This window comes from Catharus ustulatus, chromosome Z (genome assembly GCF_009819885.2).
Source record: "Catharus ustulatus isolate bCatUst1 chromosome Z, bCatUst1.pri.v2, whole genome shotgun sequence".
Lineage (NCBI taxonomy): Eukaryota > Metazoa > Chordata > Aves > Passeriformes > Turdidae > Catharus > Catharus ustulatus.
Genome location: NC_046262.2, coordinates 23,263,788 through 23,279,399, shown reverse-complemented (window position 1 = coordinate 23,279,399; position 15,612 = coordinate 23,263,788). Strand labels below are relative to the sequence as shown.

At 37.5% G+C, this 15,612-nt stretch overlaps 1 protein-coding gene across 1 annotated transcript in view; it reads right to left on the bottom strand.

Moving 5' to 3' along the window:
• Positions 1-5,060: 5,060 nt before the first annotated feature.
• Positions 5,061-15,612, bottom strand: part of DMGDH (dimethylglycine dehydrogenase) — a 41,321-nt gene continuing 30,769 nt past the window's right edge. Inside the window, exons 15-16 of the mRNA XM_033085055.1 lie at positions 6,587-6,721; positions 5,061-5,804 (exon numbers count right to left, since the gene is read on the bottom strand). Of these exons, the coding sequence (XP_032940946.1) occupies positions 5,589-5,804; positions 6,587-6,721 (351 nt within the window). The 3' untranslated portion in view covers positions 5,061-5,588. The remainder of the gene's footprint in view (positions 5,805-6,586; positions 6,722-15,612) is intronic.

Below are 15,612 nucleotides of genomic sequence, written 5' to 3'. Positions count from 1 at the left end.
AGCTGGGCCGCGGGGCCCGCCCCGAGCCGGGCTCCGCCCGCCGAGCCATCTCCGTCACAGGAGCTGAGGAGCTGGGCCGGGGGTCCCGCCCGGACCCGGGCTCCTCCCGCCGAGCCACTCCCGTCACAGGAGCTGAGGAGCTGAGGGGCTGAGGAGCTGGGCCGGGAGGCCCGCCCTGAGCCGGGCTCCGCCCGCCGAGCGAGCGCGGCGGGGGCCGGGCCCGCTGGGGCTGGTGCGGCCGATGCGTGTTGTGGTGCGGATTTGTGTTGGTGGGTTTTAGTACCAGCTTAAAATTGAAACTGTGAAGGTGTTGCCAGTGTTGGCAAGGCATGCAACCTACTGATCGTGGCGGTCCCTTCTAATTTCGTCTTGCTTCAACTCCTACATTGAACACCCGGTTCAAACCCCAGAGCCTTTCCCAGGGGAACCAGGGAACTAAGTGCAAGCTTGTGTCTCAAGTAATCCATGGTTTTAAGGAAGTCAGGACAACATTATGAGGACAGGACAGAGTGCATTCTCGTAAAATTATCTGGACTATTACTTTTGTCTTCATAGCAGCTCAATCTTTAATACTGCCTACAGAGCTTATTCTGTGTGTAAGCACAGTGAGGCAGCTGTGAGACACACATGGCCTTGCTACTGGCCAACGTGCAGGACAGCCTGGGAAAAACAAGTTGCAACCACCACTGAAGATGCAACTGAGCTGAGCAAATGGCGATTTTTCCTGCTGGAGAAATTCCTGTCAGCATCAGCTGCTAGCGTGGACACACTCTCAACCCTACACACACACATGAGAGAGACCCGTGTGTCTTCCTTCCCCTTTCAACCCCCGACCCCTGCAAAATCATAAGCAGCCCAGTGCTTTCTTCTCTCCATTTTGTCCACTGGGTCGAGAAGCTTAGATCGAGGTCTGGCTGTAAGATGGTGCTTATGACTGTTACAGTGTAGGAAGTGAAGTAACACAGAAGCAGAAATAGCAGCAATATCCACAGAGCCGTTTCTTCAAACCATGTAATCGTCTAAAGCAATACTGCAAACAACCACTACCTTAGTTATAATCTTGATGTAAAATCTAAGAGAGTGAAAGGACAGAAAGAGCTCTTAACTCTGGTCAATTTTGTTCATCCATAGAACACATATAAGTTTTAGTGTCTAGTGGAAGATCAAATAACCATTTGTTTCCCATTTAGCTAGAACGGTAAATATGTATATTCCCAAGTTTATATCGCCTTTTGGTAACAGACAAAAGAACAGTCCACATTAAAAGTCATTTTTCTGGGTTAGAAAGCCAAATATTGATTATACTAGACTCCTGACTATTTCCTGACAAGTCTCTGTAGACTACTGCTTGTATTAATGAAGTCTAGTGGATAAGCCTATGAAACTACTAGCTTGGGGTTTATAAAATCGCACAGGTTTCCCTGCTGGTTTGAAAACAACAGCTATGATAAGTGATGTCAGCTTTTTTTTCTATGATGAGAATGTACTGCAATCTACAGTCAGTACTGAACAAGAAGCAACAGTACTGTCCTAAAGTCAGTTTTCTCTGAAGTGAATTCCAGGATCACTAACAAACTGGTGTGTGACTATGAGTAGTATTTTCTTTCTTGAAATGTGATTCATACAGTTCAAAAGCTTCAAGGTTCTGATTTCTCTTGTTTCTAGTTCAGATCCCATGACCAGTCTCAAATGTCTCACTGAACTGTTTATTTTTCTAACTTCTTCCTTATTGAAGGTCAAATTTCATTCCCATGTTAGCACTTTCCTACAGAAACCCTTTCTGTTCTCTCAAAATAAATACTTGGAAAATCCACACAGTGCTGGTGAAACCAAAAATTATGAAACAAAATTCATAATTTCTATTCACCTTTCGTATTTCCAAAGTTATAATGATGTTCAAATATAGCTAGATTAATCCTTCCTTGTAGAGACATGTCAACAGTATGTACCGGTTATCCTACTCCACTAGAACTAGATAACCTTGTTGCCTGAACATAGTTAAAACATTACATTGAACTGTCTTAAATATATACTGCAGATACTGCACAGTCACAGTCTGGATGTTGCTGCCAGACATATTTTCTAGTATTTTATTACTAATTGACGGAATTGGAATCCCAATCAGAAAAAAAACCCATTTCTCTCTGACAGTATTCACTTGAATCAAAATAATAAATCCAGGAAATAGTCAATGTTCAGTCTCTTATGTTTCAGTTTATCTTTTCTGAACTTCGGTTTGAATAATTTCTATTATGAGATCAGTGATTAAAGAAGCCATTAAAGTGGCACAAAAGGTTACAGTATCAGTGTGGATTTATCATGCCATACAAAGCATGAACTGGACACTTTTTGCCATAGCACATGGAAACTTTTAACAAAAATTCAAACAGTAATAGAACATCTACTGTGGTGTACAAAAACTCTGGATGTGGAAAAATATAGGAAAATGGCAAACAAAAGTGTCTGAGAAAACTGCTTTTTACATATCCTGATGTGACAATTTTAAAAAATTTCCTAGATGACAAACTGTCATTTTTTCACCTCATTGCAATGTGTCTCCTCTGCTAGCTGATGAGGTTGAGAAAGACTCTAAAGAAGTCCCTATCAGTCTTTCTACACTGGTATTTCTATTTGATTGGTTAGAAGCCCTCTTAAAGCTCAATACTTAAAAACATTCTTGCTCTAATTCACTTCCTCTTGCTGTGTCTTGGCACAAGTTAGGCAAGACCATATCTCAATCTGTAATGAACAGAAGCGACAGGAAACTACAATAGCTGCTGAACACTTCCCCCACCTCATTTCTTCAGGTTTACATACTATATATAATTTTTTGTTTATTTTATTTTAATTTATTTTTTTTGTTTTTTAATACTTTAAAGGATTGACTTATATTTGTGAACCTGTATGTGGTCATGATTTGTAAAGCTTTGTCTTGATACTGTTCATTTATCCGTGCTGTGCAGAATGCAATGTTGAGCTGTTCTGATGAATATTCAGCAAGCTGACTTGGGTATCAGAGCAGCAAAAAGAATCCAGGTGAAGCTTTGAAAGTGCTAGGAAGCACTTTCAAGCATCGCTATCACAGCTACAGCACTTCTAATTCTCAGCTATCCTTACTTTAAACTACTTCTGATGTCTCTGCTCCTGAATTCATTGCTCAAGAGAAAGCACAGACATAGTTAAGAAGTAAGAGAGAGCAACAAGATACTCCATTTGCCTTACATGTGGTCAGTGATGAACCAGAAGTTGTTTTAGTATTGTAAATTGACTTCAAGAAAGAAACTGTATTGCCTTGACCCAGAAACATCATGACACATCGTTAGCTTATCCAAATCTTGAAGTTAAATGAAACTTAGAACCATGGAATATGCCGAATTGAAAAGGACCCACAAGGCTCATTGAATCCAGCTCCTGGCCCTGCACAGTACACAATCCCAAGAATCACATCATGTGCCTGAAATCATTGTCCAAACACTCCTTGAACTCTGACAAATTTGGTGCCATGACAAAGAACCTGCTCCAGTGTCTAAAAACCTGTGGGTGAAGAACCTCTTCATAACCTCCAACCTAAACTTCCCCCAAGTAGGCTTCAGGCCATTCCTTTGGGTTCTGTCACCACAGAGTGTCTGTCCTTCATGAAGAAGTTGTGACCTCAGCCACTCCTCATATATCTTCCACTAATTGGCCAAGGCTTGATCTTGGTGAGACCTGGGTGACAAAAGCTGTCAGTGAGAAACCCCCAAAGAAATCAGTGTCTGGGCTTGTATAACACTACACTGTAAAATCAGAGAAGTCTGCATTGGCTTCACAGAGAAATTAGGGTGTTTTTCCTCAGGCTGCAGAAAACCTGTCCCTTCTGCAGTCAGATTGATCCAGCTGACATAATAATCTTTCTTCTGAGTCAGAAAAGGAGTTATAAACCTGACTCTGTCAGACTGGGATATGGAGGTATTGTCGGAACATTTTTGGCATAGAAAAGCTGATTTGGAAAGTACAGGTGAATCTGTCTCAGAGTAACTGTTACACTACACTCCAGGATGTGGTGTCTAGTGAATTTGCATAATCTTGGGAAATACTACAATGTATGTTCCTAAGCATTGATCTTTTCCTCCATAGTCTAAATAAAACCATATATCATCATGTTCTACTTCAGATTTCTTAAATGTTCACAGAATCACAGTGGTTAAATGCCTCATTACAGATAATGTTATCTTTATAAAAAGTAACATTTTGATGGTTCAGAAAAATAGAACTGAATCACTTATGAAAGTATAGCAGAGAATAGAATAATTTCTGAATGGATTTTTCACTCAAGATAGTACTACATGCAAAGTTCAGATATTAAATTTTCACCTTTGCAAAATAAATTCAAAACAGCACAGTGTAATGTCAGCTTACTTTATCAAGAGTATTTATTACCCAAATTGTGTTTCTCCTGGCTTCTTTGCTGAAGATTTAGAGGCACCAACTCCCTTTGAAGAAACTGCATTTTGGACATTATTCATACATACTTTGAAAACATTTATCTATAGCCTAAAGGACAGCATTACTAAGTTGAAAATTTTAACATTATTATTATTATTATTATTCAAAAGAATTGTTGAAAATATTATTGAATTACAGATGAGTTTTTTATTAATTTAGTGTGTTCCCATCATACACACCATCCCAACGCTGCTTACTTAGGTTATTTAATTCCCAATACAGCTCTTTTGCTGTGAATTTAATTATATTTTTTCACTGCTAATATTTCTGTGTAATAATATATTGCTCTCACTGTTGCTTCAATTTATAATTACTAGTAAGAAAAACTGACCACCTTTGGTTCCAGTCTAGTGGTTCAGGTTTAATACAGTAAATCTACAATTTAAGCTTTGTTCAGAAATTAAACAATAACATATTGTTTGTTGTAGAATATTACATATCATATGCCAGATGATTTATGTAAAATAGTGAAGAATGGGCTTCCTATAACTGTTTAATTGAGAAGAACAAGATTTTACTCTTCTATTAGAATTTCTGCCAGACTGACATGCAGAGAAAAGAAGTCAGAATTCCAGTTTATCTTTAATAATGCCTTTATTATTTCAATGGTTAATGGAATGTCTTTCAATTCCTTATGAAGCATTCTGCATAGAACCAGTAACATGATTTTATGGTAAGTTTGCTATTTGGGTGTAAAGAAGGCAGGATAAGCTACTTTACCTCAAGGGCAGGCAAAGGAGGAACTGAGTGTGAGGGAGGAATTTGCTATTGGACAGGATCAAGTGCACATTTCTTATATGGATTAATGCAGATCTGCCAACCAATGTGGGAGCAAGCTGGATGAATGTACTCATTGCCTGCTACTTTCTGCTCACAAGTACTTCTGGGACGTAGAGCACACAGTGGCTCATCAACCCTGCTCAGCTCTCTAACATGAACAGCACATACAGGGAAGTAGGAAAGAATGCCGTTGAATTTCTCACTCATGTATGGCAATGAAAATCTTGAGTAATTAGAAAATCTGAGTATTTAAATTCTCTTAATTTTATGCATATTAATGGCACTACTTCCTATAGCATAATTTGCTGTATCCTCATCTGTGTTTATATTTTGGGACTTTCACCCTTTCTCTGAAGGCGCATTCTTGTTGGTTCAGTCAGCACCAATGGCTCCTGTATAATGGTCGCTGGATAATTTTTACCTAAAAGTTCAACTTCCAATTTCTGTCCAACTTTGCTGAGTTCCATGGGAACATATGCAAAAGCTAGACTCTGCTGGGCTCCATAGCTGAAACATCCAGATGTGGTATTGCCAATAACCTGGAAAAAACCAAAAATAATTGTATTGATTTTCAAGATGCACTGAGATTTTCTCAAAAAACCAAAACCAAAACAAAACAAAAAGAAAACAAACTAACAAATGCAAAAAAGCACCCAAACAACCAAAAACAACCAACCAACCAACCAACCAACCAACCAACCAACCAACCACCACCACCACCAACAACAAAAAAACCCAGCCAACAACCCAAACAAGGAGACATCTCACATTTTGGTTTATACCCTTCAGACATCATACAAGTTCATAATATTCTCAACAGAGAGTAACATCACCTGAAACTGGGAAGTTTTTGGTTTTTTGAAAAAATACCCTATTTTTATTATGTTCAATTAAATTTTCACTGGAACATATACAATGCACATGCGTATGTTTATTATCTATAGCAATTTAACTGCCAGTTTATTTGAAATATTCAACACATGATCTGTGCTGGAGTGTGGAGCCCCAAACTTGGCTGTTGTTTCATTTCTTTTCAGTAGCAGAGGTGTTTTCTTAGGACAGCAGAGAACTTGCAGAAGAAGAGAATGGATGAACAGACTTTAGTCTGTTCCAACCCTAGTTTCAGTGACTTGACAGCATTTCACATCTCTGTAGGTATTTAGTTAGTCTTTACTTCTGCTTGAAGATAAGATTAGTTTATCATAGCTTCAAATTGTTCTGCGCCAGTAAAATAGAAATAATGCATTCACACTTGAAACACAAAGATTCTGTTCATGGGGAATTAAGACTGATTTTTTGCAACATGAACTATAGTCCTTGCCTTGCCATTGTGCCACACGCTTTCATTTCCCTCTGGATCGACATTATCTGTTTCCAGGGTGAGATATACCAGTCGTCGTTTGAGCCCCTTTTCTTTAATCTGCTTCAATGCTTGTTTTCCTGTAAAGTCTGCTGCCTGAAAAAATACAAGATAATGATATATATATGTTTATTTGGGCTCTCCAATATGTTTAGAGATAGAAACATTTAAATGCATCTTAGTGTGTTTGCCTGTTAAGTAAGTATTTAGTATGAAATATAGATGAAATCAAACCCTTAGCAGAAAATATACCTTGTATCTTGGTATTTTTATACTGGTATATTATGCCTTGGTAACTTTATTTGTTTTCCTAGATATCAGCCTTTAATATCCATAATACCAACTTAGTAGAAACACATACATAGGGAGCCATGTTAGAAGACTACCTGCCCAGTTAAGGTTGCAAACCAGAAGACTGCAGATCATTTCAGTGTCTATGACGAGAAGTCAATTCCAATACCCAAATCCTAAAGCCCAGATCCTGGGCCTTGCTCTGTCAACATGCTTCCTTTTGAAGCCATCATCAATTCATAACAGTAACCTGTCAGTATTCCACTTTGATGTCTCTGCCAGGCTGCACAGCTGTCAGTTTACTCCATATTCTTTTTTTAAGGTAGGTACATTTTTTCCCATATCTACCATTTTATGAGATAATGAAGCATGTTTTGTAAAGAATGCTGCGATTGTCTGGAATGGTCTTTTCCAGACTGCTTAGAAAGGTACAAGGAGATTCTCATATTTCCAGAAGAAGACTGCACAAATGTGTGACAAGTATGGGGCTAGTCATTGGCAAGTCTTGGAACCCTCAAGGGTATACAGGACAGCATTTACTGATTCCAATAGCCTGATTCTATCACAGAATCATTTAGGTAGGAAGCGGTCTCTAAGCTCATTGAATGCAATCTTTCAACAACTGCTGCCTTATCAATCACAGCATAGCATGAAATGTCATGTCCAGCTGTTTCTTCAACATCTCCAGGGATGGTTACACCACCACCTCCCTGGACAGTCCTTTCCAATGCTTAAAAGCCCTTTCCAGGAAGAAATTCTTCATTATTTCAATTTTTTCTCCGATGGTATAGATCAGACAGAACAAAAGAACTGTATCCAAACTAAATTGCCAAATACACAGAAGTCTGCCTCATGGGCAGAAATATAATAGCAGTTACAAAATACTCTAGCTTTCTAGCCTTGGCTTCACTAGCAGTGAAAACCATTTTAAGTTGATCTTAGGTTTGAACCAGGAATTATGTTAATTTGATGAGTGTTCAAAGGAAAATGAATGCCGTTAGTCATCAAAAATACTATTTCTGGTAATGTTCTTTATTGCACAGTCAGAATTACATTGCATTGTCAGAATTACAAGCAACACATATATGGAATAGATATTATACAATCAGTTCACATGTTCTCATATTTCTGGTGGTCCACACAAATCCGTACGTAGGGTCAGAAGAAATTATTTAAGCGATGAATAGTTTTAGCACTATGAAAGGCTAGGCTCTGTAAGCAGTTGTGAAAAACAGTTTATGAGCCAGTTAAGGAGCAGTTAGTCTGAAAATCAAAGTGGTTTAACTGGGGATAAAACAGATGCTGCATATAAAGATCAGAGCTGGCACCCTTTGGAGAAAAAGAGCATGAAATACAGCTCAGATCACAAAAAAAAGACTGTGAAGATTCATTTTAGAATATAATGTCAAGATATTATTGTAAAATATAAAGCAAAGATCTCACAGCAGAAAATAATCAGCTACTGGTAGTTCCCTCTCACTTTTCTGCTTCGTGGTAGGTGCAACTGTAGGAAACACCTACAACTAGAAATGCAAGTAAGACTGTATACCATGACTCACAGACTAAAATGCTTTGCTTAACAAAGAGAAATACCAAGAAGTAAACATTCTACAGGGATAGTGAGCACTGAACCAATTCCTTCCTATTCATGCTAATGTAGTATCAGGTATTTAGTCACGTGGAATGTAACTGTGGAACTAAACACAAGTATTCAAATGCAATGTTATATGCCCTAGGTATGGGAACCACTAGAACAAGCAGCTAGCAGACTGCTAGAATCCACCTAAGTGTGGATCATTTTCTGCCTGTTGCTTGCAGATACAAAATTAAGTCCTTTCCCAATTAATTTTAACTGGGCCAAACTTTTGGCCAGCTGGAATAAAACACCACACAGCTTTTATGCTAACTGAAGATGCATATGAGGGATTTCATGTAAAGGGCTTGTTCTTTGCTTTTTCCTGATCATTGAAGGTTAAGAATATTCCTGTCTTTTTAGAATGATGGCTTGGAAAAATAACCAGGATATAACCTAGAATTCAAACTCTAAAAAATACACACCTCTCATATATACACACACACACTGCAAAAATGTGTGTATCTACACATATAGATACATAAACAGATGCATACATACATACATATATACTTAAACACCACATGAACACAAATGTATGTGTGAAAATATATGTGTATATACGATACACAACTGTGAAAGTCAATATACACTTTTAAATATTTAAAGCACCTTCTTAAATTCCAACTACAGGAATTCAACTAGTTCACTTTACTTCTTTTACAGTTTTTGGGTACCCATGTCAATTTCACACTAATGTATTCCTACTATAATTCTTTTTTGCTTTTTAAGAGTATGTGCATGGGATTGTTCATTCCAATCAGAACAGAATTTGGAAGCTGATGCATTCATCCTCAGTCTGGCTATTTTTGGTAACAAATGTTTCCTCTTTCCAGGAGAAAAATAGTCAGTTTGCACACTGCTTCTATTTGCTTTATCTTGTCATACAAAATAGAATTTTTTTAAAAATCCTATTTAAACCAGTATAATCCAATAAATTAATGTAAAAACCCCTCAAACCAATAAAACAGAAGAAAAAGAACAGAAACAAATGAAAACACTAAACAATTCCAACCTTGAACAAATATCAAATTTAAAGCTCTTCTTTATTGTCTGGGTTTTTTAAAAAACTACTTTTCATGTAGGAACTACTTTTCATGTAGGCAAAATGTTTATACTAGTTGAAGTAAAGACAGTCCTAAAAAGCTAACCTTAAAATACAGAAGACTTTCCATTATGTTGGCACAAATTTCCAAAGCATTAAGCTTTGGCAGATGTAATGGTTTTCACATAAAATAAAAACACTTCTTAGACACCAAAGACAAAGACAGTATCTACTGCTTAGCTTCATTTTATTTGATTGCAGTTCACCGGATAAAAAGATGGGCTGTTCCTTTTCACTTGTGTCTTAGATAAGTTTAGATAAAACTAAAATGAAAAATCATATCACGAAGACAAGTCAGTTGAATTTGTAAAATAGCACATAGCTAAAGGGATACCACTGATTAGTTAATCTATTAACATGCAGTATATATGTACTTGCCTTATCCTTCTTATCGTGCTTTTACTTTGTGTTAGTTGCCGTGTGTTTGATAGCTCAAGATAAACTCTTTTTTTAAAAAAGAGTTTACAAGACAATAACCAATGTGATTTTTTTTATGCACAGTGAGATACCTTGAAGACTTTAACTTACCGTGCTTCAAATGTACCTGGCTTCAATAGCACCCCAATCTAATTCTAATCCTCTGTACAAACCTCTTCTAGTTTAAGGGAAGCAAAGGTATAGAGACTATCTATAAGGCTTTCAAAAACTTTTTTTTTGTTTCTCACACCGTGCAGTTTATCAGAATAACAACAAAGTGTCTAAAAATAAATATGCTGTGTCTGTTCAACAGTTACATTGCAGCAAAGATATACAAGGAACTGCTGAAATTTATTCAGTATACCATTTAGGATTGTGGGCACAGAGCCAAATCATGAACACAAAGTCACCTTACTGAGTAAAGCAGCTGACATCTACTATAATCATAATGTTACATCACTCTGGAGGCAGCCTCTATACCGTATTTTGAAATTTTTTGTAGCTAGATGCTCTTTAATTATCTCAGGGTAACAGTCCAAATGATATCTACCTCATCAGCCTGATAAATGAAGACAATTTTTCTTCTCTAAGAGCAAATATTTGACAAGTTTCTTTCCCTGTAGCAAATCAAAGCTACAATTTACAACACACAAAAGTTTTGTAAGGGAGGTGGCCAGTCTGTACGTATAGCACCTGCACTAATGCATCTTCCATTCAATCCACCTAAGCCCTTCTTGTATGCAGTCAGTTGTAGGAAACTGATGATAGAAGCAACCAATGAATTACTGAATTACTGAATTATTTTGGCTCAAAATCCCTTCTTGCTTTAGATGACCAAAAAACCCACACAGGGAGTCACCTAGTTGTGTATTTCATACAGACAACAAAATATTTGCAGATTCTTTCTAACATGTTTCCTAACCTGTATACATTTCTGGAATAAGTCCTCTGTTTTTCTGACCCTCTGGACACCATATGAAGTAATGATAGAATACAGTTGCACTCACTCCTGAACTTCAACTTGAATGGGGACAGGACTTAATGGAAAAGTACACTCAATATGTTATAAGCATAATAAATGGAGACTGAAAGGGAGGGGAGAGGAAAAAGTACCGTGCCCCACCTCTAATTTCCTACCCATCACTCCATCCTTTTTCCTGTCCTTTAGCCCTTCTTGAGTAAAGCCTCTGCTCTTCTTCCTCTTCCCTTTCTTTGTGTGGAGTAAAGCTGTCATGGAACAGTCTTATTCCAGATTATGGAGTGGGGTCAGTGACGACTATTGTAGTCATTTCTCTCAGAACAAAAGGGATGCAAGCTAGAGAAGTGAAGCAAGGGCAGACAATGACAATCAGGGGGAGATGCAGAATTCTTGGCGTTCAGGCGTTCCACACCAAGACCATGGGAACACAAGTTGGACTAAAACAACTGAGGGACAGTTTTGGCAACAGAAACAAATGACTAGAAAGAGGAGGGAATAAAACTGTAAATCTAAGCCTGCTATCAAAGCAATAAAAGGGTGGAGGCACACCATTAGAACTGCTCATTCTAGTTTCCTGAAAGATAACATCTTACATATTGTTATGCTGGAGGTTACGTCAATACTCAAAACAAAATGGGTCTTGTCATTCACTTACCTATAATGAAGCCGATGGGTGTGACTAAACTTGGATTCATAATGCATAGCAAAGCAATGAAATACTCATGCGTCTTACAGGTGTAATAGTTAAAAACCACCAAATGTCAAAGTGAGAAGAAGAAGTAGCACTTGTAGCCTGAGAGGTGTGCTTTGACAAGGACATTCAGGCCGTCACTTAGCAGGCATAGAGGAGATGAAATGCTGTTCATGAGAAGCAGACAACCCAAAAAGGAACAATCAACAGAGAAGGTTTTAGGTTGGTAGTATAAAGGGAAAAAAAAAAGGGGGGGCGGTGTGGGGGGAAGCTGGTAGAATAGACCTGAGAAAAAATAAAGAGATTCTGCATATAAAAAAATCTGGAAAGAAGCTTGGAATTGAGAATGAAATACATGTCCAGTAAATAAAAAGTTTCTCCTAGTGGAAACAAATGAAATATGAGAATAGCACTCGGGTCCTGACCAAGAGTAGAGTTCCAAAGGGTTTCCTTCATCTACTGCACTCTCTTCTCAAACCACGGAGTTACCAAGACACTGTTTCTGCAGCGACCAGGAGATGGCAGTCTTGGATACAGCAACACAAGCACAAACCCACCAACAGCCAACTGCAGGCTTTGAGCTCAGAAAAATCCTTCCGAAAGAATTAATTTCCGTGGGCTGGTATGACGGTTTTTCACTCTAACATCAAGTTTCATAGGGATTTCTGGTGCATTAACGTCAGGAGGAAAATAAGGCTATTTTAAACATTCAGAGGTGATATACTCCTTGAGCACTCAAAAACCTGAGTAAGTGCAAATGTACAGAACAGTATTCTTGGATGTGGACCAAAAAGAATTGCATATTTTCTTAAGTGAAGATATTCTGTGTATTTCCTGGCATAGTAACTAACATTAGGACTCTACTGAATATTTAGTAGCAGAATGCATATTAATGAGATGAGGCTATCTAACAATTATCTAAATGTAATGTAACAGACAAAAGAAAGACAAAAAAAAAGACAAAAAAGAAAGACAGCAGGTATTTTTAAAAAACATCATCCCTAAACTGGACAGAATTTTGTTGCAAAGTTGTGAAAGCATTTTATACTCTAAATTATAAATTAATCCTGTTAGTGTTCCCTCCATTTTTGTTAAATTGCAGCACATCCTGCTCATCTGTGCAAGGAAGCAACTGTAACATTAGTGAAACAGGGATTATCAAGCAGCCTTATTGCCATGTTATAATTTAATACTCTGTGAGGAAAGACAGTCAGCTTCAGCTTTGAAGAGGTTTTCCTATCCTTCATCACAAAAAAATTACTAGTCTGTCTGTATATGAAGATGATGTATATACTAAGCTTTCTAAACACAGAGACCATCAGGATTTTATGGAGATTTTACATCTCTTCATATATATTCCCTAGATATTTGAATGTCCTCTTGTAGAAGTTAAAATTCTTTTTGATCATATTTACCTTCACTGGCATCTGGCTCTTCATTCATTTTAATCGGTCTAGAAACTGTTTTCATTTTCCATGACATACCACTCAAGATTCACTTATGTTGAAGTCGTTTCACAACTGTTTTGTGAGCTATTTCATCTGCTTGTTGCATAGTAAGAACTCCATTAATTAACTGAACGGTGCCTTTTCCCTTTAATTTACAGAGAAATCAGCACTTTCCCCAGCTGAGGGCGCATGCTTAAAGGAATAATCCTATGGGGAGCTGAACAGACCAAAATGTAGAAAGAAGTATTTAAGTATCTGCTGCTTGTAATTTTTATGTCGTTTACCCTTTTTTTGACTGGAAAGTTTCCATAACAATAGAAAGAGGTAACAAAAGAGTTACCTCAGTGTTCAGTCATATGTTCAGTCATGGCAGCCTGTAAGGAATGGTGCGATCTGCACTATGCCAAATGTGCAACAAAACCAGAGGCATGGGACTGGGACTCGAACTGCCAAGAAGCAGAGTAAATAATCTCATACTGCATTTCATGCTACAGTATTCAGAGTGCTTCCAACAGCTGAATTAGCTCAGGTTCCCCTGAAGTGTCAACACACAGTCACAACTGCCCTCATTTAAGTCAATAAAAAAACATTGATTATTTCCTTTTTCACATCAGTTCAGCAAAACTGGCAAATGCTTCAGGGCTGACACACTGCATTTCTGCAGGACATTCATTCATGCCCATTTGTCTACAATGTGATTACCTGCTATGGAGAACTGCTCCGACACAGCACTTCAACCATGCAGGGAGTGTGCAAAGCAACTAAAGAATCAAGTGCTTCTTGCACATTAATGCCTTCCTATGATCCACATGGCTACCTTGGCAAGGAACAGCTTTCCCTGATTATGGCTGCTTTCCTACTTACACTAAAGGAAAGGGGGAAAAAAAAAGAAAACAAACAGATGTATCAAAAGGAAGTGGAAAGAAAAACAAGTACTAGTAAATTTTTTTATTGCCTTTCCTGCAATTCTGCTAATCTCTCCTCATGATGGAAAGGCTTTGATTTGTAAATGCATATTAATTCTAATCTATAAAATTCTGTATTTCCCTTGCATGTGCCACTTCCTTGGATTAAGGCAAAATTATACAATCCTATGGAGAGAGCCGTAACTCCATTATATGCAGGAATGCCACTGACATCCTTGGGAGCACCCTGCCTCAATTCTCCATAGGTTGAAGAACTTTACCTTCTATAGACAGTTCGAAAAACACCTTCCTGGGCTTCTTCTGTTACGGTCAGTGAAATTGTCTCATAAATACAAAAGCATCCTTTTACGTTTAACATGCTTCTGTAATTCTTTCCTCTACAAAGTTTAAGATTTGCTTTTTATTTAGAGCTGTAACTTAAAGTTTGGGATTCTTCTTATCAATTCTACTGTGCCTCCACATAACAGGGCAAATATATTAAGCACCATTTATTATCGGATTTATTACCATTTCGGGTATAAAGGAAGCAGAAATAATAACGGTTTGTTGCTATACCACACTGCATCATTGTCAAGATTAAATGCTTTGAAAACATTTTTTCTTCTTGATCTCCCTTATAATACTTTAATTTACAAATTAATAATTGAAGCAAAAGATCAAGTCAGAAACAGGCTGTCATTTAGGAACCTCATCTACAATCTCTAGGACCAGATTTTTCATGTTAGATATTTCAGATCCATGGTGCAGGCAACTACTCTTTGAGTTGATAGAGTAACTGAAAACAGCAGATGGCTTTAGATCTGCACAGATTTCATCAGATTTCATGGAAAGTTCCTCTATTTGACAGAGTTTAGACATATAGTCTGTGATTCATTTGGACCAGCAAAGAGAATTACAAGCAATTTTTTTTATCTCTTAGTCTAAAATACAATTTGAATTGCTAAAATATTAATTTGTAAAAAGTGAGGTGCTAATTAAAGGAGATCAAACAACATCTTTTCTTTTTTACTGCACAGTTGAATTCAAGTAGCTACATTCTCTAACCTTCAAATCAGGTGAAAACAAGTTATGAGCAGAGAACCTCTTCAAAAACTTCATTGAAAACTAATTATTCTTTTAACCAATATACTAATTTAAATTATATTTAGCTTATTGTTGTCAGTTGTCCCTAGCAGTTCTAAAAAACATACTTTTCTTCAGTAATTTGTTGTACCAGAGTGGTAGGTGGTAGCCAGGGATAAAATTCTAGAGATATCACCTTTAACAAGAATGAACAGGTAGAATATTAACTCAGGATGAACAGGTTTGTTCCATTTGTGTGTGTGTGTGTGTGTGTGTGTGTATGTGTGTGTGTGTGTATGTGTGTGTGTGTATACGTGTGTGTGCGTTTGTGTGTGTGTGCGTGTGTGTGTGTGTGTGTATACTATATGGTTACAAAAGTACACGAATGAAATTTCTCTCTAAAAATAAATCACAAACAGTTATTTTTCACATAGA